Genomic DNA, 18327 nt, shown 5'->3' with positions numbered 1-18327 from the left:
GGAAGGCTGAGGCGGAAGGATCGCCGGAGCCCAGCAGGTCGAGGCTGCGGTGGCCAGGAGCGGCCGCTGCACTCCAGTCTGGGCGACCAAGTGAGACTCCAACTCAAAAAAAAAAAAAAATGAGAGTCAAAAGAATACTTAATTAGAAGTCGCATAAAGGACAATTTTTAGAGTCACAAGTAGTGTCTTCTCTAGCATGTGGGATTTGTTTTGGTTCAGCCAACAGAAAGCCTCGGGGAAAAAAAGCCTAATGTTTTCATTTTTCATAGGCCAGTTGTCAGCTCCACACCTCACCTTCCCTGCCCCCTTACCCATCTGGGTGTGCTGAGAAGGTATGCCTACTACATTCTCTCTTTTTTCCTCTCTCTCTTATGCGCACACACACACACACACACACACACACACACACACACACGCACACACACACAAGACAGCCACACATCTCTGGTCTTCATGTTGACATAAACACCCTTGTTTATGTCAAAGATCTTTTACATCCAGGAAGGTTGAATTGGGGTGTTTCACCCTATTTTTTCCCCCACTCCGTCTCCAGAAAGCCACCTCTACTACAGAATATAGAAAAGGAGTCTCCAAAGACATCAAAAAAGTAGATGGTGGAGCTGAAATCCACTGATGACCCAATAGTTACTGTAAGGGAAAAGTGGAGAGAAAACCCCTCTCAAGTCATCCAGGAAACAGTATCCTGGGCTCAGAGAAAAACCATGTCCATTACCACTTAGGACTCTATTGTCCTTGACCTTTCGCCTGTCTCAGAGGTCATTGACCTTTCCTCCTGCTACTTAATACAGAGAATCTGTTATCTAGACAAGAAACGTCCTGCGCAGAAGCATATCGAGGGAGAGATTCAGCCTTTCTCCAAGCCATTATTTATTTACTCATTGGATTTTATTCTACTCACTTTGCTGGTATTAGATGAGTTCGTATGATTCAGTAATTCAATTTAACAAACATTTATTGAGCATTGACTATGTTCCCAGGGTTGGGCGGGGATAGGGCTGGAGGGTACAGAGAAGAGTAAGACCCACTCCAGACAGTTCCGGGCCTGCCTGAGGAGGTACAGGGCTCGCAAGGGGACGTGGCTTGGCCATGCAGGGCAGTAGCTCTGTGGCCCCCAAGCGCTCCAGGACAAAGTGGAGCTTGGCTGGGCCAAGAGAGGAGGCCCTTCTGCCTGGGTCAGCAAACCTTATCATAGTCTGGGAGACTGGAGAGACCTGTCAATAGGTTCTCTCAATACCCTGTTGACTGTGAGCCAGCTGTCCCCTGTACAGGTGTTCAGACTGGGGGCCACCACTCTCTGTGACGCTTAACCTCCCACTCAAGGTCAATGTGTGATCTGACTTCAGGGCTTTTTGAATATGTAGCAGAGTGTGTTTTGTGGGCTTGCCTTGATGCTAGGAGCCTGTCTTTCTATCCCTCCATGAACAAGGCTTTTCCTTGTGCTGAGAGGCATGCCTGGGTTTTCAGCATACAGCAGCAAGTGGGTGCAGGGGTAGAAAGGAGCCAGGTGGCACCTGTACCCCGACTTCCTGCTCACTCAGTGACCCGTGAGGGACCAGCGAGCGAGGTGACGTAGTTCATGAAAGTCACAGATTGAGCGAGTCATTGCCCCGGGCTGACGGGCACTCGCTGGCAGCCACAGCTCCTGTCCTCTCATGACACTGTGGAAAGCGTCGTGACTTTTATGGGCTTACACCCGCTGCCTTTTGATGGCAGGGGATAGCCTCTCTCTCTCACGACATCCTCTGAAACTGTTCAGTCTTTTTGGATCCACAGTGCCTGTGCCAAGCACTGTGTGCGGAAAGGTACACACAACCCGAAACCCCGTGGAAATCAGCTAGGATTGAGAACGGCCTTGAAGGGACAGGGGCAAGGAGGTTCGTGCCTCCTGTTTCAGATGGCAGATTTTAAGGTATAAGGCTGGGTTGCCGCTCAAGGAATTCAACACTGGTTCCAGAAGGGTCTTTGATATTTTTCATTCCATATCCCCTTTGCTCTCTCCATAGATTCTGGGACCCGTAAGCCTGTGTATTCCAGCAAAGGGGGGTGGTCATCTTGTGAGTTCGTGGGTCTGGAGGCCCTTGGGGCTGCAGACGATGGACATCAAGTGGCCTCTCTGTGTGCTTCCTTAGGAAAGTCACAGACACCTAAGAAACACCTGGCTTCATGGTTTGAGAAGACCTAGCCTTTATTTCACCTCTAAATAAGGGTGTCGGCAATCTGGGTCATTTTCTAGAAAAACATGACTTTATTTATTCTTTTTCTTCTTTTTTTTTTTTTTTTGAGTTGGAGTCTCACTCTGTCGCCCAGACTGGAGTGCAGTGGCCGCTCCCGGCCACCGCAGCCTCGACCTGCTGGGCTCCGGCTATTCTTCCGCCTCAGCCTTCCAAGTAGCCGGAATTGCAGGCATGCGCTACCACGCCCGGCTGATTTTGTGATTTTATTGTAGAGATGAGGTCTCGCTGCCCAGGCGGGTCTCGAACCCGCAGGCTCAGGCAATCCACTCACCTCAGCCTCCCAAAGGCGCAGGATTACAGGCTAAGCCACCAAGCCCGGCTTCTTTTTCTTCTTAATAACTGCATTCCAGCTGATTTGAGGCATCGATCTCATCACTCCAGGCCTTGCCCTACTTCAGAGACACCCAGCTTTGTGTGCTCTCTACCCAGTCTGCCCCCAAAAGTAGGTGGCCCAGAATAAAGAGGAGAAAGTAAGGAAGAAACACAAGGGACACCTTCAGATCAGAGCCGGGCAGACCAGAGAATTGCCTTTGGCTGGCGACTGAGCCTTGCTCTCCCAGGAAGGGGTGGGGTCTTGAGGACCACCCTGGACCCCGTGCATCTCCCCTCTGTCCTCCCATCTTCTATTCCCCCTGTCAAATCTCTCCAGGGACCATTTAGCCAAGGAGGGGCTAAAGCAGAAATAAACATAGGACAGCAAGAGGGAGGGAGTGACCATGAGCTTCTTGGCCCTGGCCGTCTGTGAGACCATGACCTTGAGGTCTGTGACTCCCCTATTTGAAATTCCGTAATGATGCTGTCACTTTGTGTGTGGCACAGAGAAAGGGGTTCCCAGGCGAATCAAGGACCCAAGGAAATTATGGGTTTGTGTGACTTCGAAGACTGTGTTTTCTGTGAGGTTAAATGATCACAAAATTTAGGGGGTGTGAGGACTAGACAAGGAAAGATTTAATTTTGAGGGGGTCGGTCGGGCGCCATCCAGCCCCTCCCACTTGCCATCTGCCCAGGCTCTGGAAGCAACAATGTGAGGTAGCAGCGTGGTGAGCACACGTCGCCTGCTGAAACTGGCAGCTCCCACCTGTCCTGAGGAAGGTGGGTCTGTGGTCCAGGGAGGAGCAGAGGGAACTTGCACAGAGCAGACCTCCTCTGCCACCCTCCCTCTCCTGCCCCACACTTGGGAAAAGTGCACCTTTGAGATTGCACAGAACAGGCTGGTTGGTCACGTGAAGCAAGTCCATGACATGGAGTTCCATGTGGGCTTCAGGGTGTCCATGGCCCCTCGAGCCTCTGGGCAGAGGGCTGCATGTGGGTGTGCGTGTTTTCTGGTGAGAGTCCATGGTTTCCATCAGCTGTTCCCTACCTCCACACCCTCCCAAAAAGTAAAGAAACACTCGTGGAGATAGAGTCCATTCTCACCTTCATCAGCAGAAGTGAGAGAGGGAAAGCCACAGGGTCACCCAAAGGCTTCACATGACCTTGGATCCAGGTCTCCATCTTCCTCGGCAGGTGCTTGAATGCCCATCCCCATGCTGTTTTCAACCCCGTGCTTACACTGTAACAGAGAGTTCAATACAGAACACAGCGTCTCACAGAAAGTAAGCACTCAGCCTGGCTCGGTGGCTCAGCCTGTCATCCTAGTGCTTTGGGAGGCTGAGGTGAGTGGACTGCCTGAGTCCACGGGTTTGAGACTCACCTGGGCAACTTGGCGAGACCTCATCTCTACAGTAAATCAAAAATTAGCCAGGCGTGGTAGTGCACGCCTGTAATTCCGGCTACTCGGAAGGCTGAGGCGGAAGGATCGCCGGAGCCCAGCAGGTCGAGGCTGCGGTGGCCGGGAGCGGCCACTGCACTCCAGTCTGGGTGACAGAGTGAGACTCCAACTCAAAAAAAAAAAAAGTAAGCACTCAGTCAATACTTGCAGAACAAACGTGGACTCTGAGGTGACCGCTGCCAAAAATAAACAAAGGATGACCCAGAAGTTCCCATGTTAAAGTGGGTCCTGTGGACCCCGGCCCCTTGGAGGCTGTTGCGTGACTGTCAGTGTGGCCTGTGGTCCATGGCTCACCGTGGCTTTCATGTCTTTCTCCCCTTCATCTTATTTTACCAATCCACCTTATATCGGTGTCATTTTTGTTTTTGTTTTGAGTCGGGGTCTCGCTCTGTTGCCCAGGCTGGAGGGCAGTGGCACAATCTCACCTCAACCACAGCCTCGGCCTCCTGGGCTCAGGTCATCCCTCCATCTCAGCCTCCCGAGTAGCTGGGACTACAGGCACATGCCATCACGCCCGGCTAGTTTCTTTCTGTTTTTGTAGAGACGAGGTCTTACTATGTTCGCCGGGCTGAAGCAATCCTCTCACCTCAGCCTCCCAAAGTGCTGAGATTACAGGCATGAGCCACCGCGCCCAGCCTTGTTTTGCTTTTCCTGTGATGGTGAAGACAGGTTTGGTCCCTTTGCATTCTTGGTTCAGACGGTCACCTTCTGGCTTAAAGAAAGACTCCCAGGCTCCCCATGCTGGGGACAGGGTTTGACGCAGGAAGACCTTCCACTCCACCTTTCCTAACAGCTGCTGTTTTGCTGGATATGTTGGCAGTTCAACCACTGGGAAAATCCTTCATCCCACAGCCAGGAAGGCCTTACAGCTGTCGGCTCTATTTTTAACTATCGCCAAGTGCTGGAAACACCACTCCCATCCCAGATCACATGGACTCTGAGCTTCCGTCCTGCTCCTTAACTCCTCTGCCTTCAGTGGCTTCACAGTGTGAGGTTTGCACAGTCCTGGTCCGGCCCTGGCTCACTGCAGCCTCATCCAGCTGCCTCTCCCTTGATGCTTCTAGAACCTTGCTCACTTCCTCCTGCAACTACGTTTACTGCTCTGCGTTGTTCGGTCTTCCCTCCCAGCAAGGGCTTCCTATTCACACCACTGTGCCTTGCACTTATCAAGTTCATTCCTTCACTCAGAGAACCGGTACTGAGTCTGCCACATGCAAAACACTGTTCTGGGAATGTGGGATGCCCTGGTGAGCAAGACAGACCAGAATCGCCTGTTCTCAGGGAGCTTGCGTTCTAGCACGGAAGACAAACCATAAATTAATAAATGTAATGAATAAGCAAATTGTACAGTTATAAAGGGATACAAGCTCTGGAAAGCATGGAGCAGGATGTATGGGAACAGAAATGCTCAATAAATTGAGGTTCAATTGAATTTCATGCCAGGCGCAGCGGCTCACGCCTATAATTCCAGCACTTTGAAAGGCCAAGGTGGAAGAATTGCTTGAGCCCAGGAGGTTTGAGATTAGCCTGGGCAACATAGCAAGACCTTGTCTGTACAACCAAAAAAAATGCCCGGTTAATTTTTTTCTGTTTTTGTAGAGACGAGGTCTCACTATGTTTGCCCAGGCTGGTCTCAAACTCCTGGGCTGAAGCAATGCTCTCACCACCACCTTCCAAAGTGCTGAGATTACAGGCATGAGCCACCACACCCGGGCTAAAAAAAAAAGAAATTAGCTGAATGTGGTGGTGCACGCCTGTAGTCCTAGCTACTCAGGAGGCCGAAGCAGGAGAATTGCCTGAGTCCAGGAGGTCAAGGCTGCGGTGAGCCATGATCGCACCACTGCACTCTAGCCTGGGCAACAGAATGAGACTCCAACTTAATCAATCAATCAATCAATCAATTCAATTTCATAATGACACAATTAAGTGGGCATATGCCGGAAACCCTTGTCTTCCTCACTAACTCGGTTCAAGCCAAGGATCTCCAGAGACAGTTTTTGCACTAGGACTACATTTGGTGGATTTTTTCTAACCAAAATATAGTAAAATCGGGTAAATATCAATAGATTTGTACATAATGGAATATCACACTTCAAACCAGTCGGACTAACCAAGTCTTAGTACCACTCAGTCTTTCTTATGCCCAGCACACAAAGAATATAACGTATGGCCAGTGTAGTTAAGCAAATGGTTAAGGATACCCAGAGCTGGCAAAGCCTACAAGTTGAGGGTGTTCATATCCCAGCGTACCTGAGCTCCTCTGAGGCCCCTGGGGTAGTAACTGTGGCAGTGGTTATCAATCCTGAGCCCACCTTAGAACCACTTGGGATGGTTCTAAAGCTGACTTACGAGCCCTACTGAGACCCTGGGGACCCAGGAAGCTGCTTTGTTAACAGTTAGCTGCTCTCCCAAATGCTTCTGATGCTGGTGGTCTTTGGACCACACTTTGAGAAACACTATTGTACAGCTTAACACACATAGGTGGTGAATCACACACAGGACTTGTGTTCTTATATACTTGAAGTTGGGAGAGAATGAAGCAGAGCCATGGTTCTCCAGCCTCAGAATCACCTGTAGGACTTGTTAAACCTTGGGTTGCTGGGCCCGCCCCTTGGAGGATCAGGGTGGGGCATGAGTGTGTACATTGCTAAACAGGTCAGACAATTCCGAAGCCTCTGGTTCCACGGGGCCACACTTTGAGAACCACAGATGTCAATTATTTGAAAAGTTTGCGTACCTGAGGAATTCAGGTTTCTGTAAGCTCATTTCACAAGGACAAAGTTGGGCTCATTTTTAGGAAGCTGGGACTGAACCCTGTTTAGTCAGAAGGCATCAGAAGAAGTAGATTTGAGAAACTAAACCAGAATAAATGTCCTTTTTGATAAAAACGCTGCTCTGTACCTTGTCTCCCCATCTGCCCCTAGCTGATGGTGAGCTGATCAATGTTTGACGATCCCTTCTTAGGGGCGGGGGGTAGCAAGGTGACTGCTCCGTATCATTTGCCCATTTCTGTGGTGTCAATACCTCTGCCACGGCCAGTTTCAAGCTGACAGCGTGGAGTTACTGAGCACAGATCTGCGTTCGGTCAGCTCCCCACAGCCCCGGGGAGCCAGTGCCGACGCGACACTGCCTCCAGCTACTGTCGGAGTCTGTGACCTTTTACGGAGTGTCTCCATCACTCAGTTACAGGTCACAGTCTCCAGAGTCAGGGCCATTTCCATCTGAGCTATGACTGCCTCCGTGGCCTGTGGCCTGGAGAGCGTGTGAAGCCCTGGGTGTTTCTCAATCTCTAAATTCTGGGCGTGGCTCAGGGTCCAGGTGGCAGGTCCTGGAGGGAGATATCGTTTCTCACACATCTTCTAAGGTTTCAGTTCTCCTGTTCTGTCTGCGAGAGCTGACCCACTTCAGACACCAAGGTCAAGGTGCCTCGGGGCACGAGGAAAAACTCCACGGTCACTGCATCCCAGCTGAGCTAAAGCCATTCCATGCTGGAGAAATTCTTTTTTGAGGTGACCCACCTTCTTAGACAAGTGAATAGAAAACACTGGAGAAATGTTTCTTTTCCAGAAAATAAAACAACAGAGAGAGAATGATCCCACTTAAGAGGGAGCCAGCAGAGGTCCTGATTTACAGCCACGGGGATGTGCTTTGAATACATGAAGGCTGTCCAGCGTAGGGGTGGAGAGCTTGATCCAAGCTCAGCACCCTTTATCTCCTCCAGATCTGCTCACACACCCGTCCACCTGGCTCTTTGCTTTAACTCAATTCTGCTTTCTCTTTCTAACTTTCCTTCGTCTTTCCAGATGCAGGACGCTATGGGCTATGAGTTACCCTGGGTGTATTTTGTCAGTCTGGTCATCTTTGGATCCTTTTTCGTTCTAAATCTGGTTCTCGGTGTGTTGAGCGGGTAAGCTGACCCTTTCTACGTCCTCCTTACAAACGCAGCCGAGCAAGGTCTCAGGTTCCCCTCAGGGATGGGACCCCCCAGGCCCCACAAAACCAGACCAAAAAAGCCGCCACTCAACCACACAGCCTGACCCACGGGGCTGGGCAGGCGATTCGGCCTCTGATTCTCACCTAGAGGCTCCCCGGGTCCCGGCGCTGCTCGGGTCAGTGCCTTGGGAGCCGGGGACCGGCACTGGCCGTGCTCGGTTGCTAAGGTTGCCTCACTAACTATCATTCCATTCTTCCAGGTCAATGATGCCATAGGAAGGGACTGGCCCTGGATCTATTTTGTTACACTAATCATCATAGGGTCATTTTTTGTACTTAACTTGGTTCTCGGTGTTCTTAGCGGGTAAGCAGGACCGAGGAAAAAGGTCTTGATTTTTTTTCCATTTGTTTTTATTATTCATTCTTTCTGCTATTCCTGGCTCTGTTCTTTTTCTGGCTCTGATGGACCTGGGATAAGGGGTCACCTTGGGAGCCTTGAAGTGAAAGTCCTTGGCCTGGCTGGGTAAAGGGTCAGAGGGACAAGAAGTAATCCATTGGTCTGGATGGTAGACAGTGGAGGAGACACGGGCTTCACCAAGAGATGCCTGGTCGCCCCTGTCTCCGGCCAGTTCATCCAGTGGGGCGGCTTCCAGTCTCTGTTCAGGTGGGCGGGATATTTCTCCTTGTGCCCTCATGACCTCAGCTTTGGAGCGGCTTGGCGAGACCCTTGAGTGGGAAGGGAATCTAGGGAGGATTCGTAGACCGTGTGCTTTCCGCATCCATGGCAGCCTTGCCTGGCCTCTTGAGCGAGTCATAACTTGCAACAGGCTGCTAGGAGATATTTCAGGTCACTTGTCTCTGGTGCTGAACAGGCCAAGGTAAGAAGAGACTGGCTTGAAATATAAATAAACAAATACAAACTCAAAATCGAATTCTCTTCCGTTCTAATTCATAGACTGAGCAATCAATCTCTGTCTCTTTTCTGAATGGAAAGGGACACTTAAGTATTTGAAGCCATAGATTATCTGAGAATAGAGGCGATGGAATATACTGTCCTTTAAATTACCTAGCTAATGAGAAGCATAAAATTTTCTGAATTTTGGCTCTTTCACGGATGACATTAATGTGGCAGAAGTGGCCAATCATAGTGGCTCCCACCTGTCATCTCAGCTCCTTGAAAGTCTAAGACAGAAGGATCATTTGACTCTAGAATTTTGAGGCTTGGCTATGATCAAGCCTGTGAATAGCCTCTGCACTCCAACCTGGATAACACAGCGAGACCCTGTCTCATCAGGGAAAAAAAAGGAGGCAGAAGTAGCATATGATTGGCTCATTGAATAGCCCAGAGGATGGCCACCGTTTCACCATGGGAATGCAGGGGGCTATTTCCTTAGCCCGCTTTCTTCTTCAGAAGCCCACCAGCCATGCCAAGGCCTAACACCTCAGTGCTCCTGGTGACCTGCTCTTGGGTGACCCACTCTGCTGCCTTTGCTGTATGGGGGAGGGGGGAATCGATTTCTACTCTGCTTGAGACAGATCAGCTGCTTTGAATAGTCTGTCCTAGATACCTAGAGACATCCACACGGGGAGAAACGTAGACATAGGGAGAAAGATTGCCCATCACTTTTACTCCGTGTATAAGCTGGGAACGGCCACTCCTGCCTCCCACAGCAACCAATGCAGTGCGAGAGCCTTGGGTTCGCCCTTTGAGTTGGGTGGAAGAAAGAATCTACTTCCAACCTCGCCCCTGCCCACGGTAGATGGCCTGATAGAGACCCTGATGACAGAATGCCTTTTGCCAAGGCCAGGCCCACAGGAGACTGGTGCCTTCCATCAGGATACCAAAAAAAAAAAAAAAAAAAGATGAGCAGAACAATGTAAGTTCCTGATGGTTTGCCTGGAGTGTAGAGGAGTTTACATTTTTATGTTCAAACACAAGAAAATGCCTCTGTTTATATGTCAATCTCCAAGGAGAGCATTGAAGAAACTCAACCTCATCACCCCGATTCAAGAGAGAAATGTGGGCCAGGCATGGTGGCTCAAGCCTGTAATCCCAGCACTTTGGGAGGCCTAGGTGAGGCAATTGCCTAAGCCCATGGGTTCGAGAACAGCCTGGGCAACTTGGTGAGACCTCATCTCTACAATAAATCAAAAACAAAATATTAACCCAGCATAGTAGTGCACGCCTGTAGTTCCGGCTACTTGGAAGGCTAAGGCGGAAGGATTGCCTGAGCCCAGCAGGTCAACACTGGGGTGGCAGTGCATATGCCAGTGCACTCCAACCTGGGCGATGGAGTGAGACCCCAACTCAAAAAGAGAGAGAGAAATGTGAGTGTCCCAGCTCTGCACCTGCTGGATGGGTAATGTTGGACACCTTCAACTTTTTGAACCTTAGCTTTTATATCTGAAAAACATGAAGATGACAATACCACCTCCGAGGTGGCTGTGATGAGAGAATGAGGTCATCCATGTAAATACTCAGCATAGCAACCGGTTTATAATAAGTGCTCAATAACAGTACTCTCACTACAGTGGGATTATTAATTACTTGACTGGGCTCAGTGGCTCAGCCTGTAATCCCAGCACTTTGGGAGACCGAGGCAAGAGGATTGCCTGAACCCACAGGTTCGAGACCTATGCAGGCAATTTGGCGAGACCTCGTCTCTACAATAAATTTTTTAAAAATTAGCTGGGTATGGTGGCATGCGCCTGTAGTTCGGGCTACTTAGAAGGCTGAGGCGGAAGGATCGCCAGAGCCCAGGAGGTCGAGGCTGTGGTGACCGGGAGCGACCACTGCCCTCCAGCCTGGGTGACAAAGTGAGACTCCAACTCAAAAAAAAAAAAATTACTTGGTGCCTGTTTAACTGGAATGACTGAATAGATCATCATCAAATGTTGCAGCGACTCCAACCTTTCCTTTTAGAGATGAGGAACATGAGCCCAGAGATGTTAGGTAACTTGTGCAGTGTCGCTTTGCTCTGGTAAATAGCAGAACCAGAGCCAGAACTCAGGCACACCCTGTCCGCACCTGCCCATCACCCCCTATACGATGTATGTTGAATAAGCTTGAGCTATAACACAAGCCACAGCTCTAAATCTTTAAAAATGCAGCGCCTAGGCTGGGCTCGGTGGCTCAGCCTGTAATCCCAGTACTTTGGGAGACTGAGGCGAGTGGATTGCCTAAGCCTGCGGGTTCGAGACCAGCCTGGGCAACTTGGTGAGACCTCGCGTCTGTAGTTCTGGCTACTCAGAAGGCTGAGGCGGAAGGATCACCTGAGCCCAGCAGGTCGACACTGGGGTGGCCATGAGCGTGCCACTGCACTCCAACCTGGGCGAAGGAGTGAGACTCCAACTCAAAAATTAAAAATGCAATGCCTCTCTTCTCCCAGAGATTCGGGACCACATCTGAGCAAAGATTCCCTCGAGAGTCTGAAGTGGAGAATGAGGGCTGGACCCTGAGGGCCTTCGCCAAGCACAGTGTCTGCCCAGTCATTTCTTGCCCCCTCCCCGCCCCCTTGAAGAGTGATCTTCCTGGTGGTGTCAGAGCAGAAAAGTCAAATGACAGAGGCTACTGATGTTAGAGGAAAATGTCATTTGGAACGCCATGTCTCGGCCTGACTCGGTCTACATGAGCTAGGTAGGGTGTGTTTAGACCCCCCCTCCCAGAACCTGGTGCTTAGTAATACTCAAAAAATGTTGGTTAATTTCAGAACAGGGTCATTTAAGCTATTTGAGTTCTGACTTTAGAAGTCTTGGAGTCTGGCCGGGCTCGGTGGCTCAGCCTGTAATCCCAGCGCTTTGGGAGGCCAGGGTGAGTGGATTGCCTGAGCCTGCAGGTTCAAGAACCACCCGGGGCAACTTGGTGAGACCTCATCTCTACAATAAATCAAAAATTAGCCGGGCGAGGTAGCGCGTGCCTGTAGTTCCAGCTACTTGGAAGGCTGAGGCAGAAGGATCGCTTGGGCCCAGCAGGCCGGTAGCGGCCACTGCCCTCCAGTCTGGGTGACAGAGTGAGACTCCAAAAAAAAAAAAAAGAAGTCTCGGAGTCCATACACTGGTCTCTCCTGGCCTTCCCCCAGCATCTGCTCCCTGACCCATCCTGAGAGCTGCAGTCTGCTCCTTGCAATTCCAATATCACTGACAAAACATCTGCCAAAGCTTCCTGGGCTTCTGGGCAGACCCTCTGCCTGGGCAAAGAGCTATCTGTGGGCAGGCATCGCCCCTTCCTGTTTTAAGGAAGCCTCTCCTAATGTGTCTGGGGCTGGGCACTCCGAATAGGCTGCCCCCTCTGCTTGCAGTGACAGAAGCTAGAATCAGGCTTCTGTTGGCTAACCACACGGTGGCAACTGGCAACGGTGTCCAGTCAGCACCTTGATTAGCCGGGATGGTAGAATTGTCACCACAAGAATGCAGTAAAACACTCACTTATTCATCAATCAGACTTCTGATGAAGCTAACCTTCCAGAAGCATTCAAAAAAGTCCCAGAGCCCCATGAAATTTGCTGTCGCAATGATGGCACTCACCGTCACTCCCAGCTCTGTATTTTAGCTAGGTTAGCTCAGTTAACACTCACGGCAGCCTTAGTGAGCTAGGTGCTATTCCTGTGTCCATTCTACAGAGGAGAAAAGTAAATTCTAGAAGAGGAATCCACCTCAGTTCTAACAGGTGGGACACGAAGGATCCCAAAATGATGAGTGTGCTTAGCTCCCGTCCCTAACCTCCATGTTGTACTCTCCCCAGACCCGTGTGATGTTTTTAAATGACAGTCCACGGGTGGAAGAGGGAAAGAGCAGAAGCTGCAGTAGGAGGGGTGAGCGGAGTCGGCAGCCTGCTGGAAGCCGCTGTTGGACTTGCAAGGAGTCCCATCAGAAAGCTGCAGAGCCACCGCAAATGACCGCGCGAAGCCTGCAGCAGGACGGGGGTGTTTGCAGCAGGGCAAGGGCTGGCAGCCAGGCAGATCTTCATGGTCTCTGAGAGAGAGCGGAGCGCCTGGGAGGAGCGGGTGTGAAATGATATCCATCCATTAAGGATAATGTTATTTTACAGCCCAGCGCAGTAACTCGCCCTCATAAATTACGTCCTTCGGTCACTAAGGAAAGGTTGAATTGTGCTTGATGTGTTCTGCTCATGGAGGCAGAGAAGATGACACTCTATAAAACTTCCATTTAAAAGTGGACATTCAAAGATTTTGGTCATCCTCTATCTGGAGCACCCACACATCCAGAACACCCTATTTCTCTTTTTTTAAAATTTTTATTTTAAGGATGTGGGTTATAATTCAGGATTAGCTATACAAGTGGTCATCATACAGGTCAAGTTAGGGCCTCCCTTTGGTCCCCACTTTGCCTGGTTTGAGATCAGATACCGTTATTGATATTGTGGCCCACAACCTGGCCTCACCCTGGCAGTATCCCACTACTGCCAATCCTTTTCTTATAGTATTGTGGTAATCAGAGCACCCTATTTCTAATGAGGCCAAATAGAGTGTAAAGAATATACATCTCTTGGATTTTTTCAAGATGCTCCTGTGTTCATTATCAACCCTGACAGCAACCCTCTACAAGACATAGGGCTGGTATTAGTTTAGATAATAATCAGGCTATAATTATTTTCCGAGCCTACTAGAATCAAAATGACAACAGTGATGATGAGATTCTTGAAATCGCACTTGAAGCTGTAATCAGGTGGAAGTCTCTGGACCCTGGAATCTGGTTACTTTTTGTTTTTAAGTGATTGCAAACAGAGGGCGTTGGCTGTGTGCTTTCAGGGTATCTTTTTTTTTTTTTTTTGACTTGGAGTCTCACTCTGTCACCCAGGCTTGAGTGCAATAGCCCACTCATGGCTACCCCAGCATCAACCTGCTGGTCTCTGGTGATCCTTCCGCCTCAGCCCTCTAAGTAGCCGGAACTACAGGCATGCACTACCACACCCGGCTAATTTTTTGATTTGTTGTAGAGACAAGGTCTCACCATATTGCCCAGGCTGGTCTTGAACCCACAGGCACAGGCAATCCTCTCGCCTTGGCCTCCCAAAGTGCTAGGATGACAGGGTATCTCTTACAGAGTTCTCATCCTTTTTTTTATTGGAAGGTGGGCGTGTCTCTTGCCCCTAAAAAGCAGAGGACATAGTGGGTAGGCATTTTATAACCTGGCAGTATCACTGAGCCATGGCACCACAGTTAAGACACAGTATTCAGATCCAGAAGAAGCAATAAAAAAAAAGGCCAGGACAAACATGGCTTGTGGGTGGAAGCAGAAAATTTGTCCACAGATACAGTCAATGCTCCTTATTCATGGTAGCCATGTCCTTTCAAGTCACCACCAACAGTGATTTAGTGAATAGTGAACCAATGGTCGTAGGAGAAATATAGGATTAGGTTCCTGTGAGCCTCTGGTCACAATATGTCATCAACCAATCAATACATAACCTTGTTTTATGTGTGTTTCTGTTTAAAGACACCTTATTTACTATACATTATTGATTCATTAGCATTAAACTCGTGGCCAACAGCACCGTAACTCACGCCTGAATGAAGTTTATTTGATACACATATTTTCTCTGGAAGGCACATCACCGCCTTCTTGCGCTTAGGGACACTAGACAGCACTTCAGCACGACACTGGGGGCCATTTTAAGCGGCAGAATCGCCAGCAAAAATGCACAAAAATGCAACAAACATGGTACGAAGTAGACCACAAAAGGGACACTCGTTTGTAGTAAGAGAGCAGAATCAGAAAGGCAGGGCGTCACCTTGTTTGACCTCAGCTCATGTCCGCAGAGGACTGTGAAGGTGCCACAAGCATTGATTTGGGGGCTACAAACCAATTTCATCGAGTAGGTGAATTTTTAAATATGGCGCCCTCAAACAGCGGGAGTCAACTGCCCTGATGAACAGAGGACCTAGGGCCCAGACTGGTTCTGGGTTGGCTGGATTTTCCATGGGTGCCTCCCTCTGTATGTGGACGCTACTGAACACTGGTCCCAGGATCTCCACTCAACCCCTCGTTTTTCCTTTTTTTTTTATTTATAAACATTTTTTATTTTAAAACTGTGGGGTACCGTTAAGAGTTAGGTATACAGATATGTATCGTTCAGGCACCCTTGTTGATAAGGGGTGTCTCCCCGTCCCCAGACAGATATTGACTACACCCCTCGTTTTTCATGTCGGCCGTTGCTGGCAAGAGCTGCGTTCCTGTCTTGTGACAAATCCCACAGCTGTGACTGATTGTCTCGCTGGCTTTGATTTCTGGGCCTGGCGCAGCCCGTCAGGCTGGGGCACCATGTCTTCATTAACTCAGTCCCCAGAGTGGGCACATGGCTGACATCCAGGCAAGGAGATGAAGAGAGCCAGGCGCTGCCACCCACAAGTCCCTCACAGCGCGGGTCCTGCTGAGGGAAGCAGTGACTCACCTGTCATCCGGCCTCAAGCCCAAAGCTCCATAGTTGCCAGCGGTGCTTTAGATCTGACTGTCCCACGTCTCTGTCTCTCCTCGAGACCCCAAAACCAGCCCTTCCCCTACAAGAGAAAATACCTTCAGGCGAGTCAGAATCATCGACACACCTTGTTTTTCTTTTCTCCCCTCGGCGGGTGTTTATTTTCGTTCCCCAGAGATCTCGGGGTACACGTGGTGCGCTTCATTCCATGGGACAGATGCTATAAAACACGACTGAGCCGGGCTCGGTGGCTCAGCCTGTTATCCCGTGCCTTGGGAGGCTGAGGTAAGTGGATTGCCTGAGCCCGTGGGTTCGAGACCCGCTTGGGCAACTTGGCGAGACCTCATCTCTACAATAAATCAAAAATGAGCCGGGCGTGGCAGAGTGCGCCTGTAGTTCCAGCTACTCGGAAGGCTGAGACGGAAGGATCCCAGCAGGTCGAGGCTGCGGTGTGGCCGGGAGCGGCCACTGCCCTCCAGTCTGGGCGACAGAGTGAGACTCCAACTCAAAAAAAAAAAAAACAGGACTGAGCCAATTGTCTCTACTCCAGCTGGATGTCAGTCCTCTGCTCCCAAGACCAAAAGAAGAATGGGTGTGTGTTTTGGAGCCAAAACTTGAACCCTTTGCAAAATCACCCAAAAGAGCGAAAGCAAGCTCTGGACTGTTCAGTCCTTTACACCCCCGCACCCACCCCAGGGGAGGGCAAATGGGTGCAGGCAGAAAGACATCAAGAGAAGGGGCCTTGAGACCCAATTTGTGAAGTTGATTTGCATAGGGAGGGAAATGCTATCTGAAGTTATGTCTCCAGGAGCAAGACCATGGCCCCCAGAGGCTCAACCAAGTATAGGGGATAAGAGGTTTGGGGAAAGGAGGCTGGCATTTTTCTATGCCCATCCCCAACAGGGAGAGACGAAAGCAACACAAAGCTTCCATCTCCATTGTGAGCTGTCAATCTGGCCCCTTCTCCCTGGCATAAAACTCTGGGAAGGAAATGAAGGTACCTGCTGGTTGGCAGGAAGCCCAAGAAACAGCAAGTTCAATCCAATTAGAATTGAATTCAATCAAATTTAAGAAGAAAATTCAATCCAAACCAGAGCATCATTAAGGCAGCGGTTGAAGAGAACTCATTAGCTTGAGAACCCCTGCATCCTCCCAATTAAAAAGTTCTCTAGACCCCGCCCTGGCCCCAACCCCATTTCACTGTAAAAAAAAAAGGCGTGGGCTCAAATCTGTGCTCTCCTGAGTGTCACAGGCAAAATGGAAACACTAGACAGTGTATGTGGCGATGGAGCCACCCTGACACGGTAGGGGACTTAGGACAGAGCCTCTTATCTCCCTTTGGTTTGTGGGTGGCTCATGCACGAAATTCTTCAAGGTGGTTTCAGCAGCCCCTTGTCCTGAGGTAGGCCTTCACTGGTGGGAGGAGGAATCACGGCTCCAAGAATTAACCAAGGTGCCTCATGCATGTACACACACACACACACACACACACACACGCTGTGGAGGGCTTCATTCCCCGTAGACCGCATATCAAAGACAAAAATATTCCCATATCCCTATTTTGGAAGAAAAGGCACAGACTTGCTCTGAAAGTCGAGAACTCGTCTCGTTAAAGCTTGCCTTCTGCTGCCAGCCTCCTCCTTGCTCAGAAAGTGAATCTGAAGTCAGAGAGAAAATTAGGACAGACTCATAGGAACGAGAAAAGAAAAAGTCATTCTGTCAGAAATGTTTCAATAAGCCCTTCTTCCAGCAAATCCCAGTCCAATTCCATGTACTACTCATTATCGCTTTAAAGTGAATGCATCATTTACCTTTTATGTCATCTGGATTTTATGTATTTTTCTATTCTGATTGGATTTTTTTTTTTCACCAAAAGGGCAGCCCCCAGGACATTTTCTTGTGTTTGGAATTCTCATTTGTCTCCTTGTGGGAGAGAGCCTTCTCTAGATTAGAAATCCTTCCAGGCATGCTAAGAGGAGCAGGTTGAGTCCTAGGAATAAGAATAGAGATTGAAGAGATTAAATCTCCTGGATTCTAAATCAGTGATATTCTGGTAAATATTTAACAGTCGGCTCTCTGGAGGGAAAGCCCTGGTTTCTAGCATTTGCCAGTTACCATGGTGTAAATATTCCCACCATGGCTGATCTCCAGCTACCAGCGAGACATCCCTGAAGCCAGAGTTGAGAAGAGGTAGGCATGATTGGCTCTCAGGATCCGGTGCGAGTGAGTGAGCACACCGCTGGTCCCAATACCTGGAGTCACCTGGAGACCCTTGTGGGACTTTAAAGTTAAATTGCCACCCAGTATTGAGTGAGGAGAAAATGCATGTTCCGTACCTGCTGTGGAGGTATTTTAGTGACTGCTAGGAAGGCGTTTCCAGGCCTTTGGAGAACAGTTGTTGTGAAAAGGCAAAGCCTGTGACCATGATCCAGACAGAAGGGAGATCAGTGGATTTTATCCATCCCCTTAGACTCTCCTGGCCTGTGTCAATAATGTCCCCTTCAGCACTGCTTCCCATCTCAGTGACAGTAAGACGAAACCTGGGCTGACGAGAGAGAGCTGTCTGTAGAAATAGGGGGTATGCGGGTAGCTGTCTCGGTGCAAAGCGATTAAGACTCTTGTTTCTCCTTATCTCCACCTCTCCTCCTGTGCCCGACCCCTCTCTGTGCTCCCTCCTCCGTGCTCCCTCGCCCTGTCCACTCCTCTCACTCTCTCGCCAGAGAGTTTTCCAAAGAAAGGGAGAAGGCCAAGGCCCGGGGAGATTTCCAAAAGCTTCGGGAGAAGCAGCAGCTGGAAGAGGACCTCAAAGGCTACCTGGACTGGATCACTCAGGCGGAAGACATCGACCCCGAAAACGAGGACGAGGGCATGGATGAGGAGAAACCCCGAAACAGTGAGCAGCCGTCTTCTGTCTTTGGGCTGGGTTCTAGGAG

The 18327-nt window shown here is 49.7% G+C and overlaps 1 protein-coding gene across 1 annotated transcript in view; it reads left to right on the top strand.

The window, feature by feature from the left end:
* Window positions 1-18327, top strand: part of CACNA1C (calcium voltage-gated channel subunit alpha1 C) — a 636553-nt gene that overhangs the window by 421517 nt on the left and 196709 nt on the right. Inside the window, exons 7-8 of the mRNA XM_021711663.1 lie at window positions 7830-7933; window positions 18115-18287. Of these exons, the coding sequence (XP_021567338.1) occupies window positions 7830-7933; window positions 18115-18287 (277 nt within the window). The remainder of the gene's footprint in view (window positions 1-7829; window positions 7934-18114; window positions 18288-18327) is intronic.

This window comes from Carlito syrichta, unplaced genomic scaffold (assembly GCF_000164805.1).
Source record: "Carlito syrichta isolate Samal-C Ts95f unplaced genomic scaffold, Tarsius_syrichta-2.0.1 Scaffold302444, whole genome shotgun sequence".
In the NCBI taxonomy this organism is placed as follows: domain Eukaryota; kingdom Metazoa; phylum Chordata; class Mammalia; order Primates; family Tarsiidae; genus Carlito; species Carlito syrichta.
The sequence above is the reverse complement of the archived record's forward strand: the minus strand, read 5'-3'. Positions and strand labels throughout refer to the sequence as shown.